This window comes from Schistocerca serialis, chromosome 1 (assembly GCF_023864345.2).
Source record: "Schistocerca serialis cubense isolate TAMUIC-IGC-003099 chromosome 1, iqSchSeri2.2, whole genome shotgun sequence".
Classification (NCBI taxonomy): Eukaryota; Metazoa; Arthropoda; class Insecta; order Orthoptera; family Acrididae; genus Schistocerca; species Schistocerca serialis.
Window position 1 is genome coordinate 1,112,835,291 of NC_064638.1, and position 25,148 is coordinate 1,112,860,438.

General features: G+C 43.1%; 1 protein-coding gene and 1 non-coding gene across 2 annotated transcripts in view; both read right to left on the bottom strand.

The window, feature by feature from the left end:
* Positions 1–25,148, bottom strand: part of LOC126459342 (acid sphingomyelinase-like phosphodiesterase 3a) — a 586,475-nt gene that overhangs the window by 238,872 nt on the left and 322,455 nt on the right. The window contains exon 3 of the mRNA XM_050095854.1: positions 2,566–2,634. Coding sequence (XP_049951811.1) covers positions 2,566–2,634 — 69 coding nt within the window. The remainder of the gene's footprint in view (positions 1–2,565; positions 2,635–25,148) is intronic.
* Positions 15,133–15,207, bottom strand: Trnai-uau (transfer RNA isoleucine (anticodon UAU)). Its single transcript has one exon. It is a non-coding gene; the product is annotated as a tRNA-Ile (tRNA).

Consider the following 25,148-nt stretch of genomic DNA (forward strand, 5'->3'; position numbering starts at 1 on the left):
ACGGAACCTGAGCAGGTCTCTAGCTTCAATATTTAGGATGCGACGTAAGCTGTGATATGGAAAACGACACGTAAAATAACGTTAACAAATATCATGCAGTATGAGGAATGATACAGGAGGAATGGCTACGACCATGTTGTTAGATAGAAGTGAGTCATGGATCCCTAAAGAACGCGGTAAAAGTATACTATAAGTAGTAGAAATGAAGTGCCTTGGGAAAGTGAGAGGTGTTACGAGGTACTACCGTATAAGAAATGAAAATACTAGAAATGAACTAAATTTTTATAATAATAATGAAAAGATTGAAGAAATTGAAACATTATGGTAACAACACCTAGAATTAATGAGTGCAGAGAGAATCCCACGTCAGGCTATGATGCACCAGCCAAGAGGGAGAGAGGACGTAGGAAGATCTAGAATGAAGTGGCAGTGAAAAGTAGATACGGAACGTGTACAATGTCCTAAACAATTGAAGAGCAAAAGATGAAAACAGAGGCGTTTAAACAATTATTCTCCCAAAGCCTCATAAGTGAATAGAATGGGAAGAAGCCCTAATAACTGGTAGAATGGGAAGGACTTTCTTTCATGCACGTCACAACGGTTTGCAAAATATGGATGTGGATGTAGATGTATATGTGTACAATAAGCAAGAAGGAACTATAACTGTGGAAGAATAAGAGCGAAATGCTTCCATTGAAAAAGTTGTCAGACAAGAATGCAGTCTTCCGCTTCTACTGTTCAATCTGCACATCGAACAGACAAGGATTAGTCATGGAATTGGATTCTAATTCAAGGTGAAACGATGTCAGTTATGAGTGGCGGATCACATTGCTATTAGCAGTGAAAGTGAGTAAGAACTGTATTGTGTTGAATGGGTTGAACAGTCTACCGAACAAAGAACACGGATTACGTGCAAACCGAAGAAAGGCAAAAGTAATGAACAATGTCAGAAATGAGATTAATGATAATCTTTACATCAAAACTGGAGAGCGCAACGTAGATTAAGTTAACGAATTCTGCTATCTTGCAAGAAAAATGACACATGATGGACGAAGGAGACCAAAAGCATGTTAACACTGGCGAAGGAAGCATTTCTGATCCAATGATGTATCAAATATCGGCTTTCATTTGAGGAAGAAATTTCAAGGAATATACGTTTGGAGTACAGCATTGTACAGATGATACCAATGATACCAATAGTGAGAATTATAAATTTTAATGAACGTTGATTGTTTTTCGAAGTGCACAAAATCAGTAACGTTGTGGTGCATTTGGCTGAACCGTAGTTTGCCAACCTCATTAATACGAGCAGTGACTCTATGCTTTTACGTCAAAGAAGGACACGATTTTGTTCTTACCAGTGGACATGTTTAGGTTGTTTTATTAACTCTTCTTCAATTTCAGTTGTTTCAAGGTAGCGTTGCTCGTACTTCTCGTTGTGACTTAAAATATGTGACTGTTTATTTATCACCTGATATGAAACAGGAAAATATGTCTCAAATTGAAAGCGAGTGAATCGTCTGAACATAAGAGAGAGAGAGTGAGATAGAGAGAGAGAGAGAGAGAGAAAACACTACGTCGAAATTTAATGAAAAATATAGGAATTATATCTGTCAGAGTGAGGCGGCAATGATAATAAAACAGGAGGAAATTACAAATGTGACTAAATACGTATTTATGGAAAGCGTCAGTGAATGAACGAAAACCGTACCAAGATTTAGAATACCGGTACTTGAATTTAGAGAGAAAAATTTATCACCGAAATGTACTAGAGCGGCCGTATATGTGTTCCGTATTACGTTGAAGACGAATATCTATCGTATGTCTGAACCACTGCTACTGGATGATGTTTCAGAGGGCAAAGGCACATTCGTCTTATTTGAATAGTAAGGGTGGCGATAAGCTATGGCGTTAAGAATCAGTCCCGATGTTCTGGTCATAAATCATGGTCAGGCCTGCCAAAAATTTATTCGTGGTCACTTTTCTGGCGGCCACCTGCACCTACAAAGCCACAAGGAGATTTCTCACAAGAACCGTAACTCGCAGTCAGGTCTTCATTTAGAATCGTTGTCAGAAGTATATAATGTATAAATTCTTCCAGAATGAGAGAATGTTCTTGTCAACTGCAGATGAAGTCTTTTGTAGTACTAAAATTGTTAGTTATGTGTAAAAATATCGTTCGCCGTTTAGAATAAGCAGCAAAATCGTTTCTATACTTCAGCTTCTTTGTCTATATGTGATGTTAGCCTCAACAGAAGTGCAGGCATAAGTCGCTGAAATCTTTAGATTCTAGAAGATTCCTCTGTAGAAGGAGAGTACCAATTCTTCATTCACGTCACTTTTACACGTGGATTAACGTTTGATTATGTGTTTCTAGCCCTAATTTCGATTTTATTATGCAAAAGTGTTAATGAGTGATGTAGACAGTAAATTAAATTTATGAAATGAAGTCAAAATTTGAAGTACTCTGATTAAAGTTTATACGCCTGGACATTCCGATGGAATGTAAGGTATTTTCTGGTAGAGAAGTGGGAAGCAGCAAAGATTTTATTTATCAGTACTTACTGGATTTAGTGTCACCGCTGCGATCGTACTTTGGGTCGTAATGGATGTCCGTAATATGCCAGAAGTATCCTGCAAAGGAGTAAGAAATATCATGTCAGTTTTTCAATGTCTTGGAATGGGCTAGTAGTTTCAAACAAAGGTAGAATTTATATAACACTTCCAGTCACAGTGCGGGATATACATTTCGTTTAATATTCTAAGAAATTAATTTTCTAATTTACATCGATATAGTGTATACGTAGAGGCCTGCATCTGCAATCTCCAATGGCTTTCTAATATAGCCTGACACTAATCTCCTTCTCTCAAAAAGTATCACACAAAAGCATGATTTCACGAAAAAAGACTGTTCACTCTGCCACAAAATTTCGAAAAACTTGCTGATTTTCAATTCTGAGCCATATAACTACCCACAAGCAGTGCAAAACTCCAACCAACAAAACTACGCCATAGCAAGACACAACTTCATTCACATACTGGATAAGACACAAATCCTCCGCGCTGTGTGACAAACAAAATCATCTCAGTTGCAAAGGCAGAAGTTGTTCTTTACAAATAGTATATACTTCCACAATACAAGAAGTCTTCAGTCTTCAAAAGAGGACCAGGAAAATAATGGTTTAACCATAATCACTTCTTACTCATAAGATTAATTTCTCAAAATTCATCATGTACATGTAGTACTATGACCCCAACGTTTCAGATCGAACTGACATATTCGAAGAAATATACGTCGATTATAAGGGGCGATAAAAATATTTCCTTTGGGAGGTCACACTAACTCCTTACCTGCATGTCAGTGCTTATATACACACATCGGAGCCACATCGGGGTGCCTACACGCTGCAGCAACACCCTCGAACGGAAAGTTTTTAATTGGCTCTTTTTCGTATACGCTACATGTAGCCTTTAGCACTAAGAGTTACTGAAAATGAACCCAGTAACTGCAATAGTAAATTACATCTGTGTATTCGTACAAACCCCAACATGGAGTGACTCTACGGCCGAACGTATAACCTACACCGAAAGAATGTACTTCGCACAAGCTAACTGGTGACAGTAATGATCATTTCATTGAAGCCTTCAAGAGTAATTAAATATTCGTACAAGTACAATAGGATCCTAAACAAATTACTGTAAGTCCCCACACAAAATCTTTAATTCTCCACTGCCAAAGTTCAAGAATATCTAAACAGATGTAAGTCTTGTTCATGTCATGTAATCAAAGATGTTGTACATAGAATGTATCAGAGCATTCAAGCACTATTCCACTACCAAAGAACATAGCATGAACTTCACACTATACCATACCCTTCAACAAGCGGTAGAGCTGAGTAATGTAATAGTAATATCCCTTGCAAAGTGCCTCACTGTCATTACCAAGAAAATCAGATGTGCTATTTGCACTAAGAGAGACACAACAGAACAAGGAAGTACTATGATAAACTGATAAACATGGGAAACATTATATGAGGGACAGAATTAGGAATAAATTATTAATCAGAAAGGTAAGAACGCAGATCTTGGGAGGTGTCAAGTACAAGCACCCTCCACCGTGTTGAGAACTAATATGATATCATGCGTGGCTCCCCACAAGTAGGTAAATGAATTTATCAAAGGAACACACACGCTTATGTACATCAGCGCAACGGAAAGTGGACGTGTATAGCTTTTGTAATTGAGCATCAAATAGTAGGTATTCCACGTAAATAAAAATGTAAATGTTCGTTTGCTCAAAATCGTATATCTCCGAAAGTACACTTTTGGCCATTAAAATTGCTACACCACGAAGATGACGTGCTACAGACGCGAAATTTAACCGATAGGAAGAAGATGCTGTGATATGCAAATGATTAGCTTTTCAGATCATTCACACAAGGTTGGCGCCGGTGGCGACACCTACAACGTGCTGACAAGAGGAAACTTTCCAACCGATTTCTCATACACAAACAGCAGTTGACCGGCGTTGCGTGGTGAAACGTTGTTGTTATGCCCGTGCAAGGAGGAAAAATGCGTACCATCACGTTTCCGACTTTGATAAAGGTCGGATTGTAGCCTATCACGATTGCGGTTTATCGTATCGCGACACTGCTGTTCGCGTTAGTCGACATCTAATGACTGTTAGCAGAATATGGAATCGGTGCGTTCAGGAGGGTAATACGGAACGCCGTACTGGATCCCAATGGCCTCGTATCTCTAGCAGTCGAGATGACAGGCATCTTATCCGCATGGCTGTAACGGATCGTGCAGCGACGACTATCAGCTCGGAGACCGTGGCTGCGGCTACCCTTGACGCTGCATCACAGACAGGAGAGCCTGCGATGGTGTACTCAACGACGAACCTGGGTGCACGAATGGCAAAACGTCAATTTTCGGCTGATTCCTCACGATATATGCACCCAAATTGCGGGAAAATATAATCACATGTCAGTTCTAGTGTAATATATTTGTCCAATGAATACCCGTTTATCATCTGCATTTCTTCTTGGTGTAGCAGTTTTAATCGCCAGTAGTGTACTTCACTGATTGCTTTGAAATTATGACGCAACTTTGCATTCGAATACGAGCGTGTTTTTACGTACCTACTGGAGCACCATACGGTATATAGATACTTACACAGCGTGTCCATAATTAAAGGTCCAGTTTCACAACAAAACGCTGTAGAAAGAGAACCATTCCACGGAGAGACGTCAAATTTGAACAGCATTTTATTAATAGGCGCACAATACACGACTGTTTCCCTGTTTGTGTCCATGTGTCTATGAAGGATCGGGCGCTGCTGGTAAAGCAACTTCACAAGAACGGTGACTGTGAGCCAGTAACCCTGCAGAAGTTACGAACACTCAAGGGTATGAAAAAAGACGTTGGTCCGATAGCTGCTGAGGATCTGAAGAGAATGATTATAAAATTAGATAAGACAGGTTCTTTTGAAGCGCAATGTGGCATGTGGCAGATAGAGGAAAGTCGAGCGTAGAGTGGTGATGTGCAAATAAGCAGTGCACGGGGAATTACCTGAATGTTAGAGATGCCCGCCAGCAGGGTGAATAAAATGTTGACCACCCAGCAAAGCAAAGGGTCACTCTCTAATTTCTGGCTCACTTGGAAACAGACAATGAATGGCCGTGGAACAGACGAAGCCCATTTCCGTCCCCAAAGACATATCAATACGCAATAGGAAACGTAAAATCCGCACGCATATCATCCGGTACCACTTCATTCTGCATAGGTGACTGTGTGTTGCTGGCCGACGGTATCGTTTATCGTAGGACTATATCTTTTCGAGGAGATGAGTCCTGCAGATCCTCTTAACTGTACCGTCACTGTCAAACGCCGTGTGATTCTATGGCGCACCAATGCCATTACAGCCATTCGACAGTGTGGATGTGAGGGCAGGATCATTTTTATGGGAGATGGTGCTCCTCATCACACTGCCCAGCCAGTGAAGCGGCTGCTCAGAGGCGTTTCGCAAATGCTACAGTTATCAGCCGTCATTTCCCTACAGCCAAGCCATCCAGACCACTTGATCTTAACCTGTGTAGCTTCCCAATGTGGTGTTATCATAAATGCTTTGAGTTCAGTGTTGCAATTACGAATGTAGCTGAACTGAAGGCATACATAGTGCAACGTATTCTGAACATGACCCCCGAGACACTCAGATCTAGCTATTTCTCGATTTCAGCTTGTGGCAGGAATCGGTGGACAACATACTGAACTTGTCTTTCGCTAGTCTCACGGTAATTATGAACAGGAATCATTTTGCTTTTTATGTGGTTTTTGGTGCAAGGGCAATTAAAATCCGTGTATTTTTGCCTTTTATGTCGTTTTGATCCCAGGAGAAACGATGTCATTTTCCTTTTCATTTTGTTTGTAGTCTCAGGATGTTTAAAAAGAGGTGTTTCCCATTCTACGTAGTACGAAAGAAAGTTCAGGGTTTAAAGTCCCGTCGAGGTCATTAGAGACGGACCATAAGTTCAGATTGTTTCAAGGATGGGGAAGCAAATCGGCCGTGCTCTTCCAAAGAAACCAACCCGACATTTGCTGGAACGATTTAGGGAAATCACATTAAACCCGAATCAGGACGGGCGTCGTTTTCCGGAACGTGGGTGGAGTATGCCAACCATGGCCCGCCCGGTTTGCCGTTCGGGCTAACGTACGGCTTTCCAGGCCGGAAGTAGCGCCCGGCGGATTTGTGTCGAGGTCCGGTGAGCCGGCCAGTCTGTGGATGGTTTTTAGGCGGCTTTCCTTCTGCTTCGGCAAATACGGGTTGGTTCCCCTTATTCCGCCTCAGCTACACAAGTTCTCCACGTACGCGTTCATCACCATTACTATACCACACAAACATAGCGGTTACACTCGTCTGGTGTGGGACGTTCCGTGGGGGGAGGGGGGGGGGGTGGAGTGGAGTGGACCGCGGTAGTCGTTGTGGGGTCGGTTGCGGCGGGAACGGAGCCCCTACGTCGTTTCTAGGTCCCCGGTTAACATAACATTACGTAACATGTCCATCATTGCGCTACCTCGCTAGGTGACGTGGTACGATCTTACCGTGGTGGATGTACTTATCTCACTAACAGAGCCACAGCTGTTGACTGCTGAACTTGTGGTGTCATGCCTACTGAAAAGTAAGGATGGTGCAATCTGCAACTCAAATCATAGCCGTCGAATAGTGATTGATCATTCGTTCGTAACTGACCTGATTTACATTAAGACACTTACAATCTATTCACAAAATTTAGAATGTTTTGTTTTGTTTCATTACGTTTCCCCTGTCTCAGTAATATGCTGTTCAAATCTGACGTCATTCTGAGCAGTGGTTCTCTTTCTACAGCTTTCTGAAACTTTAACTATATGAAGGGGATACATTGATAGTGTAAACCTCATATTCGTTTGTTAAGAATATTAAATCTCCAAAAGTTCTTCACCGACTGCTTCGAAATTTTGTCACGACGCTGCATTTGAATAGTCATATTCTCATATACCTACTTTCAATACATGTATAAACTAAACTAAACACCGTCCGAACAGACCTTGGTAGGCTCAATGGTACCGACCTTCCGCCGTGTCATCCTCAGCCCACAGACGTCACTGGATGCGGATGTGGAGGGGCATGTGGCCAGCACACCGCTCTCTCCGCCGTATGTTAGTTTACGAGACCGGAGCCGCTACTTCTTAATCAAGTAGCTCCTCAGTTTGCTTCACAAGGGCTGAGTGTACTGTGCTTACCAACAGCACTCGACAGACTGGATGGTCACCCATTAAGTACTAGCCCAGTCCGACAGCGCTTAACGTAGGTGACCTGACGGGAACCGGTGGGTAGTTGCGGCAAAGCCGTTAGCTTAATATATATATAGTATATATTACATGTAAATCTTAATTAGAAATTCTATTTCCAAAAATATCGAAGCATTGTTGAGAGATTTACTTCACATTTTTGCACGATACTCTTAATTAACATTTGGACACTCATAGACTATATACTATATCCGATGTGTATAATATTCATAACATAATTACCCTATATAAACCCAATATATATTGCTTTCACATATATATAGTCGGGTCCCGGTAGCTGAGTGGTCAGCGCGGCAGAATGTCAATCCTAAGGTCCTGGGTTCGATTCTCGGCTGGCTCGGAGATCCTCTCCACTCAGGGACTGGAAGTTGTCATATATATATATATATATATATATATATATATATATATATATATATATATATATATATATGTGTGTGTGTGTGTGTGTGTGTGTGTGTGTGTGTGTGTGTGTGTGTGTGTGAGTGTGTGTGGAACCTTATTAGGAAACAGGAAAGTTGTATTTATGGTTTACCCGATTATGTTTAGAGTACTACTGCAGTACCTAATTTTCAACAACAATAACGAAGGGTGTAGGTCAGAGAGAGTGGGGAAGTGGAAATGGACAGAGAGGTGGCAGGAAACGGATTTAGATGAGGAGATAGGGGGAGGGGCATTAGGAGATGGAGAGAAGGTCGACAAGATGACATAGAAAGGGCGGTAGCTTGTACACGCGCATACACACGTTATGTTAAGGACCACCACACACTTTAATACCCTTCTATATGGCATCCAAGTTTCTGGCAGATTTCCTTGGCATTTTGTGTAAACGTTTTTGCATTAGGTATATCTTCTGCAGAACCAGTTGTTTTGGGTGATTACGCAGGTAATAATACAATGGATTGAGAATAGGAGCGCATAACTAGTTCTCTGCTACATATACATGGTGGAGAACATCCACTGCATATCGAAAAATGAAATATGATGGACTCCCAAAGCACTATTGCGACCCCGGGCAGCTGGGCTTGAGAACGGGAGGCTAAGCACAGAGTGTGGGTGAGTGGTCCAGGAGGTGTAACTGATACCGTGTTATCTGCAATGACATTTATTTCTCGTGCACAGGGTTCCACGTTGTGTGACATCAGAGTGGCGGTCGGCGGCGGGTGTAAAAGCGGCTGCTTGCTGCGCTGGCGCCAACGGTCGGGGGTGGAAGAGGGAAAGGGGGGAGGGGAATAAGGAGATGTCACCTGCCCAGTGACAGGCCGATACAGTAAGGCTTCCGCTTCAGTGCTCTCAAAGACAGCTCGTTGTGTGCTCAGCTGAAGACTACTGATGGTGGCCGAGGACGTCGGTTGCCGGGAAGACTAGCACTTGGTCATCCATCATGGATCGACCACGACTGCAGCAGGTAATCACATGTTGGCCAGGACACTGCGTGAATGCGCCACATCTGGTCAATGTGGAGATGACAGCTTGCAGACCGTCTCCAATGACTGGTAGTACGGGAGGGCTGGTCATGTACCAGCATTCTCATCTATGACGACCCAATAGGCAGCAACGACAGACTGCGGCTGTGGTACGCATCAAGCTGGCTGCGGGTAGCAGGCAAACCATCATCAGTCAGCTATTTGTGGTTTCATTGAAACTCAATGGTTTGTTCTTCTCTCACTCTTGTTCTAGCGATTCGGACAGAATTGCAGCACGAGTGAACGTGTCTTTTAGCTCCGATTCCTTCGTTGTTTATAGGACCGAGTCTACGTCGATGATCTGATGGCTCTGGGTGTATGATCGCATTTCCCCTCATTTATCAGACATGTAAGCATTCTTTGCCCCGGTGTCATAATTGAGTAATTATTCCGGGTTGCCGAGCTCTATTCTTTCAGCTTACGTTTAATTTTACAGTCTTCCTCAGACGCTAAAGCTATTAGTGCTACCACATAGTGCCCTGTTATGTAGCATGGAAATGTTTACGTTCCTACCTGCCTCACTCTGAGTTTGTGTGGCAATGCCCGCCCTTGCGCGGACATCTGTTACACTGGTGGTACGCCTTTTTGGCAATACGACAGGCCCGCTAGTAATGAGCTCTCCTGGTAGAACTTTAAAAAACCGAAATATGTGCAATAAAATCATCCTGCTGCACAATTGCACACTGAAAATATGCTACGTGCTGTTTGAAGGGGTATTTCATGGAGCAAGTCGGATTGTATTCTCAGTAACTTTCTAGCGGACAGCACCTACTGTATAAGTCGTGCTGCGAGAACATATAGACGCTCTAAATAGTGATCTGCAAACCCACTCCATATATTAATATTCAGCTTATGCAGATATATACCCTGTGTTATACGATACGGATGGTTATACATTCACAAATGTTGTTGCTCGATACAACTTAATTCCTTGGTTATATCTCGGGCTGCAATGAATAGACACCTACATTTATCACTTACAAATAGAATTTTGAATTCTAATTTTATCAGATCTTTTATTACCGTTTTTGAGCTAGGAATTCACTCTCTTAATTGATACAATTTTCAAAAATGGTTCAAATGGCTCTAAGCACTATGGGACTTTAGGTTATCTGTCCCCTAGACTTAGAACTACTTAAACCTAACTAACCGACGGACATCACACACATCCATGCCCAAGGGAGGATTCGAGCCTGAGACCGTAGCAGCAGCGCGGTTCCGGACTGAAGCGCCAAGAACCGCTCGGCCACATCTGGCCGGCCGATACAATTTTCCTGACACACTCTGTACGTTCACCTCTGCAACTGTTACATTTTTTGTCAGCAAACTGTTTCTCATTTTGTCTCTCTCTCTCTCCATCTCTCCCACCGTCTCTCTCTGTTTCTCATTTCGAGCCACACTACATCTTTCACCTACAGGTTCTGTTACCACGTCTTAACAACGAATAGACACGGACTCCTTTCTACCCATCAAATTACGTATACCATATCTAGCATACACATAAAACGGTTTGCGATGTATAAAAAATGAAATTACTCTTATCTAATCCAACCTGGCAAATTAGAAGAGCCGGCCGTTGTGACCGAGCGGTTCTAGGCGCCTCAGTCCGGAACCGCGCTGCTGCTACGGTCGCAGGTTCGAATCTTGCCTCGGGCATGGATGTGTTTGATGTCCTTAGGTTAGTTAGGTTTACGTAGTTCTAAGTCTAGGGGACTGATGACCTCAGACGTTAAGTCCCATAGCGCTCAGAGCCATTTGAACACTTTAGATTAGAAGAACGACGACATATCAGGTGGGCCTGCTGAATTTTAAGCTTGTTTTCCATACTGAAAAGGATGACGATTAATAATGCTTTTACATGTTCGTCCCAAATACCATATTAGATGAAGACCAGTTGGTCTACAGCCACACAAGTAACAGGTTCCTAGTATTTGTTGGGAAGTCTTGCTCTATGGTGCAGTGTCTGCTGGAACCAACCATCGGTGTAAGCTAGTAGTTTATCTTACGACAGATAAAAGAATTGATCCTGAAAGCAATCCTGAACTTCTGTCAAAGTCACTATCCACCATATTGCCCAGGAGAACGAAAATAGCGTATTTAGCAGCCTAATGCTAGTGTAGATCACTTGGGTAGAATGAGGTATGAGCAGCCTGAATGTTTACATCGATTCACAAGATATTTTTATTAAGTACAGTCCGAAACATAGACTCCAGCACACATTTCTAAGAAACAAAAACAGTTTATTTGGTGTTAATTAAACTTCACTACATCACTTGCCGTAACGGATAAAGCCTTTGTAAACGAAAACTTGGACTTGGAAGAGAATAAATTCGCGAATTCTCTTCATATCAGAAACGAATGAAAGAAGTTATTGAGTCAACATCCATTTAAGGTCGAGATAATTAGTACAGGTGGAATAGTTCTTTTGAGCAAGAATGGGTACAGGAAACATTTAAGTACTAATGAAGATTTTCTGATGAAGAGTGATTGATAGCTTCCGCCTTAATTCATTCACAGATTCCACAGTAACTCTAAAGAAAGATTTCTAAAGTTTCATTAAAATGTGCTGAATATTTTGGGGATTAAGAATGTCTCGTCAAAAGAAAAGTATTTGGGATTAAAATCAAAATACGTGCATCACTCTAGTTATGAAATTCCAAAATAAATTAAACTGTATTTCTCCTTTGTTACAGTACTAGTTAATTGTTGACAGTTTACTAACTCTTACATTTCTCTATGCGCTACAAAAATACACTTCAGCGACGAATATTTCAATATCGTAGATCACCTGCCTATCGCAGAACTAAATTTAATAACACTGTTATACAACAGTGCAAATAAAGGCTTTTGTCTTCCTTTTCTGTCTCCATCTGATGCTTGTAAATCGGATTACCATTGGCTATAGTCTCGCGCAGTTTACACAAGTGCTTATTAAATGTTTTACTGCTATCATGTCACGAACTTTTAATCTCGGAGTAAAAATATCGGATTATTCAGCCCTAAATGTCCTCTGAAACAAATCAGTCTATAGATGACCATCGCAAACACGGGACCTAAGTAATCCTCTTACAGATGCATCAGGCAATGAATTTACAATTGTAGCAATAATTTCAGATCCTGTTTCTGTTTTGTTTTTCCTTTTGAGTGGGCGTGAAGCAATGTGGATGACATGTATGTGTTTAAAAATGATCCTGTATCAATGTGCTAAAAGACGTGATGAAGTGCTTGTTTCAACCTTCGTTTTGCATTATTTTATAGGCTGTTTGCTGAAGCAGACCACGTTGATTGTGGATTAAGGGATAAAGCCGAATCACCAAACGATTTATTTTACGCTTTTTTGGAGTATTTCGTTGACATTAATTAACTTACATGACAAGGCTGGTTCTCAATACCGAGAATAGTACTGCAATTGTTTTCTCTGTTTCTGAAGTCACCAATTATACAAGTAATGTACTGAGACCAAACACATGCCGTAAATTACACTGTTTTTATCACAAATCGGGCAAGAGTTTGATTAACTTCACCTTCTTATTTGAATAAATTATTAGGGTTGTACTAACTTAAGCCTCTGAAATTAAGAGCTTTATCACTGATACTGAGTTTTAAGTGACACTGTAGCTCAATAACTTTTTTTCTCTTCCTCATCAAAATTACAGGAATTTAACCGTCTGCCCCGATAACGGAGAGCAACTTGAACGGATGTCTTGTGACGTCCGCGTAGACCAAACGCAACGAACTGTATCGAACAGAATGAGAAAAAGAAAGAAAAATAAAAGTGCTCAGCGTGACGGATTGTCGTCCTACGGGCCCGGGTTCGATTCCCGACTGTGTCGGAGTTTTTCTCCGCTCAGGGTCTTGGTGTTGTGTTGTCTTCATCATCTCTTCATCATCATTTCATCCCCATACGGGGCGCAGGTCGCCCAATGTGGCGTCAAATGTAATAAGACCTGCACCAAGGCTGCCGGACCTGCCCCGTAAGGGGCCTCCCGGCCAATGACGCCAAACGCTCATTTCCATTTCCACAGGAATTTTACCGATTAATTTGTTGTCTGCCAGAGAAAGACGAAGTTAGTTTCTGAATTATTGAGACCGATGAGTTTATACGGACTTTAGTTCTAAGAAAAATATTTTTTTGGAATTTGGCACTAAGTTTTATCTTCCTGAGACAAATGCTGAAATCAATCATTACAGTTCAAGATTTGTATCTAAGTGTTCCTAGACCTAATGTTTATTACATACATTCTAATCCCTTCATCAGCGACATTGCACGTACATTTAAGTGATACGTAAAAGCAAGTAAAGATCAACTGGAGAAAACCATCGTTTCATTGAACCGAATTTTATGACAGTTTCGTTTTTGAAGAACGAGAAATATAAAACTGAGAAAGACAAAAAATGTGTACCAGAGAAGAGGCAGACAGAGAGGCAAAACTGAGGAAGGCGAATATGGGAAAGAAGATCGATTACTGTAGTGAAGTATGACCCTGTTACGAAGGAAACAGGCCTGGGAATGAAGTCACATTTTTCGTGAACCGAGTGCACGTCAGGAACTCATCGGAAACCATTGAACAGAGAGGAATAACTAGAAAAAGAAAAAGCCGTAAGAGATCAAACAGTTCACGCTGGTGCTCAGAGAGTAAGAGACAGTAAATAAGTAGTGGAGCAACTCAAACAAGAAAGAAATAACAGTCATGTACGATGACCGGGAAACTGCAGAAGGCAATTCTAACTGGCAGGGTTGTTTTTGTTGTGGTCTTCAGCCCTGAGACTGGTTGATGCAGCTCTCCATGCTACTCTATCCTGTGCAAGCTTCTTCATCTCCCAGTACCTACTGCAGCCTACATCCTTCTGAATCTGCTTAGTGTATTCATCTCTTGGTCTCCCTCTACTGGCAGGGTATCAGTAATTATTAGACAACGATAGTGGAACAAACACTGGAAGCAGTTACTTCTGTAAAATATCTGGGAGTATGCGTGCGGAACGATTTAAAGTGGAATGATCATACAAAATCAATTGTTGGCAAGGTGTGTGAGAGGTTGAGATTCATTGGGAGAGTCCTTAGAAAATGTAGTCCATCAACAAAGGAGGTGACTTACAAAACACTCGTTCGACCTATACTTGTGTACTGCTCATCAGTGTGGGATCCGTACCAGTTCGGGTTGACAGAGGAGATAGAGAAGATCCAAAGTGGAGCGGCGCGTTTCGTCACAGGGTTATTTGGTAATCGTGTTAGCGTTACGGAGATGTTTAGCAAACTCAAGTGGCAGACTCTGCAAGAGAGGCCATCTGCATCGCAGTGTAGCTTGCTGTCCAGGTTTCGAGAGGGTGCGATTCTGAATGAGGTATCGAATATATTGCTTCCCCTTACTTATACCTCCCGAGGAGATCACGAATGTAAAATTAGAGAGATTCGAGCGCGCACGGAGGCTTTACGGCAGTCGTTCTTCTCGCGAACCATACATGACTGGAACGGGAAAGGGAGGTAATGACAGTGGCACGTAAAGTGCCCTTCGCCACACACCGTTGGGTGGCTTGCGGAGTATAAATGTGGATGTAGATGTAGCTCGCACAATGTGGACTGAAAGGCAGTGTGGATGCAAACAGTATTTGCAACAAAAATCGTGACAGCGAGTAGCGGCATGAATAAATGAATTATTCGACATCAGTAGTAATTATATATTTATATGTATATGCTGTCTGTTCTTTCGGACACCATTGATGACCTGTTGAAGTCTACAACGAAATTGGAATTATGTTAGTACCTCCAGCTGCTGACGGCCTTTGATATATATCAACGGGTACAGGTGAAAATGTGTGCCCCGACCGAGACTCGAACTCGGGATCTCCTGCTTATATGGCAGACGCTCTATCCAGCTGAGCCACCGAGGGCACAGAGCGCAGTGTGACTGCAGGGACTATCTCGCGCACGCCTCCCACGAGATCCACATTCTCACCTTGTATGTCCACACACTACATTCGTAGTGTCCCACCCCAACACACTCATTACTAGTGGAAAACATGCTCACCAAGTCCCGTAAGAGTTTGGGGAATATATGTGCATCCGCACAGAAGAAGAAGGTCATGGCCGGTATATTTTTTGCAATACTGGCCATGACCTGTGGTGATGCACACATATCCCGGGTTCGAGTCCCAGTCGGGGCACACATATTCACCTGTCCCTCGTTGATATATATCAACGCCCGTCAGCAGCTGAAGATGTTAATATAATTCTAATTTAATTCAGTAGTAATTGGTAATACACACAAAAACAGCGACGTGGTAGGCGGGGAAACAGCAGCAAGGAATGAATATAGAATCATATGCGCGTGCTATCTTCATTGACGAACTAGTACCAAGTTTGGAAAGAAGATTGCGCACCTGTTTGAGCCCAATTTTTGAAGGAAGGTGCTGATTAGGGAGGATGGAGACAGTAAAGTATCACTGAAATAAAGCGACGTACGAAAGTGAATGGTGCAGACAATGCAAGTACCGAGACAAATGTCATGCAGCGCTAATAAAACTTACATATTGTTATCGTTTTCCTTAAACTGAAATAACTGAAAACGTGAAACTTAAATTGCTGAATGCTTACTGCACCTTCTTAAACTGCTGAGTGGAACTGAACGTACTGTCTCTTTATTTGTTTTTATCATTTCAACAATGGCCTGCAGAATTTTCCCTGACAAATACAGCTCAAATTTATTCAATTCATTTATAGCCAACAATATACAAGGATATCGCAATCTGACTGCTCAAATAGTCAACACAAAAGAATGGCCCTGAACAATTTCCTACACTTACCTCACAGAGAATCTTCGTGACACTATCTACAGCAAATACAGCAAGCAGCAACTACAGCCAGCTAAATAAAAAGGTTCTAACTACGAAAGTCTCTAGCTACTAATGCGCATATGGTTAGCAAAGGAAAGATTTTATTGCAGAGCAAACAATGTATTTATCATATTTTACCTTAATCATGAGACATTCAGTTCTAAAAATTATATAATCGTCAATGATTCCATATTACGAACATCAGCAGATACATCAATCATCATTTTACAATTCATGTCCAACGAATACTAAATCTTTATGACTGACACACGTGCAAATCGTCCGCTCGCGCTCACATAACACTTCCAGTGCTATTAACTTCTAACTGCGAGTCTGACCAGCCACAGAGTCTCTTAGCGAGAGCGCAGAGCGCTGTCGGTGATATTAATGGCCGGGCGCGGTGGTCTAGCGGTTCTAGGCGCGCAGTCCGGAACCGCGCGGCTGCTACGGTCGCAGGTTCGAATCCTGCCTCGGACATGGATGTGTGTGATGTCCTTATGTTGGTTAGGTTTAAGTAGTTCTAAGTTCTAGGGGACTGATGACCACAGATGTTAAGTCCCATAGTGCTCACAGCCATTTGAACCATTTTTTTTTTTTTTTATATTAATGCATTCTGTAGCGCCACCAATATACAAACATATAAAAAGGCTACTTTATTTCATTGAACCAAATTAAATATTGTAAAACGCAAGTTTTCTAAATTGATTACTGACCGTCGGGAATACTACTACATAATGATCTATTAAAGTCGACTTTACGTCAAAAGAGTTAGTAAAATGCCGTAATTGTCTTCGTATATAACATACGTATCAATTCAGCAAAAATTATGAAATAAAACCACAAATATGCAATAACGTACTCAGGACTTGTTTTTCCATTAGGGTTAGCAGTTCCTGGCACAGTTACAGTAATTGCCGAAAATGGTCCTACTTCCATCGACGGCGATCATAGGAGAAAGCTCTCCGTATATGAAACAAGAAATAAAAGTTATATGTTCATTTCTACCTGGAGTGGAAATATTCTTTTGTCATGGTACTGAGATTGGAATAATAAAATAAAACAGCGCATAATATTGTCATAGACAAATTGGTGGTGAAGAGTATTCTTACACTGTCCTGCATTAAATTACTATAGATCTTTTAGTCAGTCGTTAGTTCACCGACAAAAATTTGCGCTTTACTCCCTACACGACTATTAGACGTCACGGGTTTGTGGAAACATCGCAGAGTACGTTGGCGGCAGCAGAATCGCTCTGCTGTCAGCCTCGAATGCCAGTTCTCCAAATTTCGTCAGTACATTCTGCGAAAAGGGCGTCTATTTCTACCGCTTTAGTTCACTGAGCATGAAACACGAAATAAAAATATATTTTCATGTCTATAAGGCGTGGCAAAACGTTTCTTGTCTTCGTGCTCCGTAATATTCACGTACTATCAATAAATCTGCCAGAAAGCTACTGAACTTCTTCGACATCTTCCTTTAATCAGATCTGGTGGAGATTGGAAATTCAGAGGGTCCTTCCCGTCCTTAATCCAATTATTTACTACATATTTCCCCAGAGCACGATTTTTAGAGTTTAAACTAGATCCATCGTTCTTCTATGTCCATCATATTGGAAATAAATGGTGCTCATTCACTGTCTATGAAGCATGCTAACAACTTCAATCTGCTCTAGCTAGCATAAAAGCTCTACTAGCCTTCTTGAAGGATTCTATTGTAGTAACGGTAGTCTGTATTATGCGTCATGATCACTTTTCCCGGTCTCTATACAGGAACTATGAACCAGGTCAAATGGCTCTGAGCACTATGGGACTTCACTTCTGAGGTCATCAGTTCCCTACAACATAGAACTACTGAAACCTAACTAACCTAAGGACATCACACACATCCATGCCCGAGGCAGGATTCGAACCTGCGGCCGCAGCGGTCGCGCGGTTTCAGACTGAAGCGCCTAGACCATCTCGGCCACTCTGGCCGGCTCAACCAGGTCAAGCCAGTTTGTAGTTACAAGACCTGAATTGTTTCCACTGCTTATGGGTCGTCAAATAACTGCTCAAGACAGCTTCCGAAAAAACAGTCAAGAACTATTTTTCGAAACTGTCTGTCCTCACCATCTACAATGAATCGATAGACTCCCTTTCTATACTCGATATGCTTAAGTCACCTCCGACAAATGTTGTATGATCTGGGTACATTGCCATTAGTAAGCGTAGACTTTCTTTGAAAGATAGTACATCCGTTGCGGCGGAATCATGTGGTCAGCAGAAATCTGATGAGTAACTTCACGTTGGCCGATTACTCGCGCCCGGGAAACTTTACTGTCAGACTCGATTTTGACCTCGAAAGACAAAATACTTTTGTTGACTGCAATGAACACTCCCCTACCAATGACGCCTAACCTCTCTTATCGATAAGCGTTCCACTGCTCGTTTAATATTACGGAGCTACTTCGATGTCGCCCAACTCTAGGTTACGAGCATAATGTGATCGTGACGACTGTTGGGTGGGCGGTAAATGTGGGCAACTTGTTACGAATCCTTCGGCAGTTTATTGTCAGAATTTTTATATTCGAAGAGTGTTTTCTGTCAACGCAGTCTGATTTCACTCTCTGAGTACAGATTAGCGAGCATTCTTCACGCGACCTCAAACTATCCGCTAGCCTCAAAAACCCCCTTTGCACTCCACTAGTACTCTGCTACCCAAGTAACTTCTTCTTCTGTGTTGTGCACCTCTACCTATCAAGGTTGCAAGATCCCCTCGCTTCTAAACTGATACTGTTATTACTCAGCTTATCCGCGAGTCCGTAGAGGGTGCCATATGTGACGTACAGTATAACTGGTCAGCATTTCCACCCGGAATTTGCGCGTGTAAGTCGGACCTTACTTGATCCGCCTTGGTGGGTCGTGTCGTCGGATTTCCTCCTACCTGTGCGCGGTGCAGCTCTCGTGAATGTCGTCTTGTGCAGATTCTTCATTAGCGCATTGTATGTCTCTGTCGGTGGAAGGTACTTATCTGAAATTGCTGTCGATCAACTTTGGGGTATCTGTTTACTCGAAATTAACATTCAGAATGCCGTAATATCACTTTTATTCCTATTAGATCAATAATGAAACAGTCATGTCACTAACTATTCGTGACCGAGAGAATGGCTACCATCGAACAAGACAGGAAGAGCTCTTAACGCCGACTACCGACTTTGGCGCGCAGTCCGTATCTCTCACTAGTTTCGTCACAGTTCGTGGATTTCCGATCAAGTTCGAAATTACTAAGATATGCATTTTTTAATGAACGAGTGTGAATTTTAACGAGGCAAAATTATGATAAACGTCCAGAGGCTCCTCCTAGTATTCATGTTGTCATAAATGTCTTTAATTATTAAATATAGATAAACTAAATCGGTGACTTTGGCGCCAAGATGGCGGTACTTCCCGTCATGTATATTTCCCAGGCTGACGCTTGTTGCTACGGTCCAGCGCCGAGCCCCACCCCGCTACTCGCGACATATGGTCGCTTCGTCACCTAGCCAGCCAGCATGGGAAATGCTCTTCGACTCATGGCCAGCTACGAACTACAGCACTTCCTAACTGTCGTGAATACATTGATAAGAGGCAATAGTTTATTAAAACTGGTAAAAATGTCTTCCCCACGTAAGAGGCTCCTTACAAGTTGAGTCCTACAGTTCTTAACCCCATAACGAAGGTCTTGAAATCCGCTGCCAAGATGGGCAAAGAATCAACACGATCTCTGACTGAGATTCTCTACTCAGCTCCCAATCAAATTACACAGATCAATTCCGAGTACGACGACGAAGAGTACTAGTGGTGCGCACAAAGTTTTTTTTTTTTTTTTTTTTTTGGGCCAGCCGATTGCTTGAAGTCCTCTGATGAATGCTCGCTAGTCTCTACTCGGAGAGCGAAATCAGATTGCGTAGACTGTGAACACTCTTCGAATATCCGAATTCTGACTATAAACTGTCAAAGGATTCGTAACGAATTTCCCACGTTTACTGTCCACCCAACAGCTATCACGATCACATTATGCTCGGAACCGAGATCTGGATGAGAGGGAAGTACACTACTGGCCATTGAAATTGCTACACCACGAAAATGACGTGTCACAGACGCGAAATTTAACCGACAGGAAGAAGATGCTGTGATATGCAAATGACTAGCTTTACAGAGCATTCAGACAAGGCTGGCGCCGGTGGCGATACCTACAACGTGCTGACATGAGGAAAGTTTCCAACCGATTTCTCATACACAAACAGCAGTCGACCGGCGTTGCCTGGTGATACGTTGTTGTGATGCCTCGTGTAAGGAGGAGAAATGTGTAGCATCACGTTTCCGGCTTTGATAAAGGTCGGATTGTAGCCTATCGCGATTGCGGTTTATCGTATCGCGACATTGCTGCTCGCGTTGGTCGAGATCCAATGACTGTTACCAGAATATGGAATCGGTGGGTTCAGGAGGGTAATACGTAACGCCGTGCTGGGTCCCAACGCCCTCGTATCACTAGCAGCCGAGATGACAGGCATCTTATCCGCATGGCTGTATCGGATCGTGCAGCCACGTCTCGATCCCTGAGTCAACAGATGGGGACGTTTGCAAGACAACAACCATCTACACGAACAGTTCGACGACGTTTGCAGCAGCATGGACTATCAGCTCGGAGACCATGGCTGCGGTTACCCTTTACGCTGCATCACAGACAGGAGCGCCTGCGATGTACACTCAACGACTAACCTGGGTGCACGAATAGCAAAACGTCATTTTTTCGGATGAATCCATGTTATGTTTACAGCATCATGATGGTCGCATCCGTGTTTGGCGACATCACTTTGAACGCACATTGGAAGAGTGTATTCGTCATCGCCATACTGGCCTATCACCCGGCGTGATGGTATGTGGTGCCATTGGTTAAACGTCTCGGTCACCTCTTGTTCGCATTGACGGCACTTTGAACAGTGGACGTTACATTTCAGATGTGTTATGACCCGTGGCTCTACCCTTCATTCGATCCCTGCGAAACCCTACATTTCAGCAGGATAATGCACGACCGCATGTTGTAGGTCCTGTATGGGCCATTCTGGATACAGAAAATATTCGACTGCTGCCCTGGCCAGCACATTCTTCAGATCTCTCACCAATTGAAACGTCTGGTCAATGGTGGCCGAGCAACTGGCTCGTCACAATTCGCCAGTCACTACTCTTGATGAACTGTGGTATCGTGTTGAAGCTGCATGGGCAGCTGTACTCGTACACGCCATCCAAGCTCTGTTTGACTCAATGCCCAGACGTATAAAGGCCGTTATTAAGGCCAGAGGTGGTTGTTCTGGGTACTGATTTGTCAGTATCTATGCCCCCAAATTGCGTGAAGATGTAATCACATGTCAGTTCTAGTATAATATGTTTGTCCAATGAATATCCGTGTATCATCTGCATTTCTTCTTGGTGTAGAAATTTTAATTGCCAGTAGTGTATGTCCGAAATATTTAATGAGATGTGGAACGCTCAGCCTTGCCCCTCTCCATTTCCGCGAGCCATCCGTACCGACTGAGAATGGTCTTACAGTCAAAGCAACGGGCGTCAATGGTATCGGCGTGGGCCAAAACATGAGGATGAGTACATCCTCGACAGCAGCGGATAGGGCCTTCCCATATTCGGATGAATCTCTCTTCCCCTCGGCGGAAGCAACGTGCACACAGTGGACGTCTTTCCAGACCTGGACACTATCTCCCTAAGGAGCTCCATAATGCCTCTAACACTGGAGCTCCCGTTAACTAGCAATGCCGCAACATCCCGTGCACCTGTTTGGACCCTACCGAAGATGCGACCACCTATCCAGTCACAGGGTGAATGAGCAAGGCCTGATAGTCAGTCCCGAGATTGACTCATTTGGTATTCGTTGTCGGCTGTTGGGATATTCCCACGAGCAACACGTGGTTTTCAAGTTGGAAAATTCTAGCCACTCTCCGATGGAGTTTCACTGTATTTGGTTATTTGAACTGAAGTGCACCACCGGAATCTTCTGCCTTGTGGACTGGGTGAAAGGTTAGAGACATCTGTCTTAATATTGTCAAACACTGTGTCATACACCCTGCGTAGACTTCTCATGACGTAGTGCTGTACCCACTAGAAGGCCCTCTCTCTTCCTCCTTCTCATCCACCACGGCTGGAGGAAGATTTATTGAATCGCAACGCAATTTGTGTGTTCCATCGTCGTTAGCAGGGTCGGAAATTTAGAATTAAATGTCAGTTTCTTGTCGGATTCGAAAATCTAGACTCACAGGAGAACGACCATAAAGCCGAGATTGACTCCCCCGCTTCGAGCGAAGCGAAAGCGTTAGTAGCCGCCACCCACCTGCTCTGACTGCCCCACTTCCTCCACCACCGGTACACCCTGAGGCACCAGTCACAGCCAGATGACAGCAACGAACACGTCTTCAGCTGTTTGCGAACTGCGGTCTACCTCTCCGGCATCTGCACACAGCAACTACATCCCCTATCCATCTTACGTTTATGAGTCATCAGATTGGTTTGATGTGGCCCGCTACGAATTCTTCTCCTGTGCCAACCTCTTCATCTCAGAGTAGCACTTGCAATATGCGTCCTCAATTACTTGCTGGATGTATTCATATCTCTGTCTTCCCCTACAGTTTTTGACCTCTATACCTCCCTCTAGTACCATCAAGTCATTCCCCGATGTCTTAATAGATGTCCTATGATTCTGTCGCTTTTTCTTGTCAGTATTTTCGATATATTCCACTCCTTTCCGACTCTGCGCAGAACCTCCTCATTCCTCACCTTATCCGTCCACCAAATTTTCCACATTCATCTATAGCTCCACGTCTCAAATGCCTTGTTTCCCTTCCTTTCAGGTTTTCCAACAGTCCATGTTTCACTACCATCAACGCTGTGCTCCAAACGTACATCCTCAGAAATTTCTTCCTGGTATTAAGGTCTACTTTTGATACTAGTAGCCAACGGCCTTGCCGCAGCGGTAACACCGGTTCCCGTCAGATCACCAAAGTTAAGCGTTGGCGGGCTGGGCTAGCACTTGGGTGGGTGACGATCCGGTCTGACGAGCGCTGTTGGCAAGCGGGGTGCACTCAGCCCTCGTGAGGCAAACTGAGGAGATACTTGATTGAGAAGTAGCGGTTCCGGTCTCGTAAACTGACATACGGCTGGGAGAGCGGTGTGCTGACCACATGCCCCTCCATATCCGCATACAGCGACGCCTATGAACTGAGGATGACACGGCGGCCGGTCAGTACCTTTGGACCTCTCCATGGTCTGTTCGGGAGGAGAGTATGATACTAGTAGACTTCCCTTGGCCAGAAATGAGCTTTTTGCTAATGCTAGGCGGCTTTTGATGCCCTCCTTCATCCAACCGTCATAGGTTATTTTGCTGCCTACGTAGTAGTCCTCATCTGCTACGTGGTCACTAATCCTGTTCTTACGTTTCTCGCTGTTCCCATTTCTGCATCTTCTCAGTACCTTCGTCTTTCTTCGATTTACTCTCAGTGCCTATTCTGTACTCATTGGACTGTTCATTCCATTCAGCAGATCTTGTAATTCTTCTTTACTTTTACTGAGGATCGCAATGTCATACTGCTAATAATGATTTAAGAGTGCACGGAATTTAATAAAAACGGATGTACGTGTATATGTATCTCCCACTAAATCATTGGACCAATATCCACCCAAAATATGCACCCATATCACCCCGGCGAGAATCATGGATGCTTGGGGGAGGGGGGTAAGAATCATATATCAGAGGGGGTAGGTGTAAGATCACTTTATGACTTCCAACAAACTTATAGTTTCAAACCTTTAGCAAACTTCTTCTCACTGACGATCCCCATAAAGTAACGAGAGAAGAAAGTCTGTCGATTACTAAATTTTCGCTGCCGATGCAGTAAATCTGCCGGATGAAGCATGACATTCAATTTATTACTTCTTTACTGCTACGTATATTGAGCCAAATTATATCTTTATACGACACGTAGTTCAGGTGATATGACGCTATGAACACCGAGATGCATGAAAAAAATATCAGATCATGCATAACGTTTAAATTAGTACGTCATTACCTATAACTCTATTCACAACACAGTGGGCAGGCAGTAGTCGCAATTTACCACTGGATGTGACTGCAAAATTATATCATTCTAGAACACATAATTCAGCAGATATGTCGTAAGCATGGAGCAGCGCGGAAATCAAACAGCGGGGTGAAATTCGCTAAATTCAGGCGAAATACGTGTACAAATATGAGTGAAATACGTTAAATACATATGAAATATATTTGAGATGTGTGTACACGGGCAAAGCCACGATTGAAATGACTCGTCCTAAACCCCTACAACGATTTCAACCAAATTTGGTACACATATACGTTATGATCTACAAAGAAATACTGCGGGGGTAAGAACCACCGGCCCCCTATTAGGATGAGCGTGATAACATAGAGAGAGGAGGAGGAGCAGAAGATGGACATAGAAAGGGGCAGGAGGAAATGCATACAGAGAGGGAGTGGTCCAGAGGAGGGAGGAGAAGATGGACGCAGACAGGAGAGAAGAAGGACTAAGAGAGGGAGGAAGAAGGAGATGGGCAGAGAGGGAAGCAGCAGATGCACAGAGAAGGGAGGAGCAGATGGAGAGATGGAAGGAGGTGATGGACACAAGGAGTGGCAGGAGTCGCTGGAATGGGTGTGGAGGTGTGGACGAGTTGGACTGAGAGCTGGGGTGGAAGTGAGATGGACTAATAGAAGACTGGAACGTTGGTTATTCAGCTAACTAAACTACAAAAGCACAAAGGAAAACAGTTAAATAAATAACTCTCTAATCTCCTGTTGGTTCATAATTGGAGCCTTGCACCTGATTCAGTTATCTACAGCGGGCACTGGTTGTTCTAGACAAGCGGCAGCGGCACTACAGAGTTACTAAAACGCGATACTATCTCTCTTAAATACACAAACACTCAAGGAATTTAAGAACTAAAC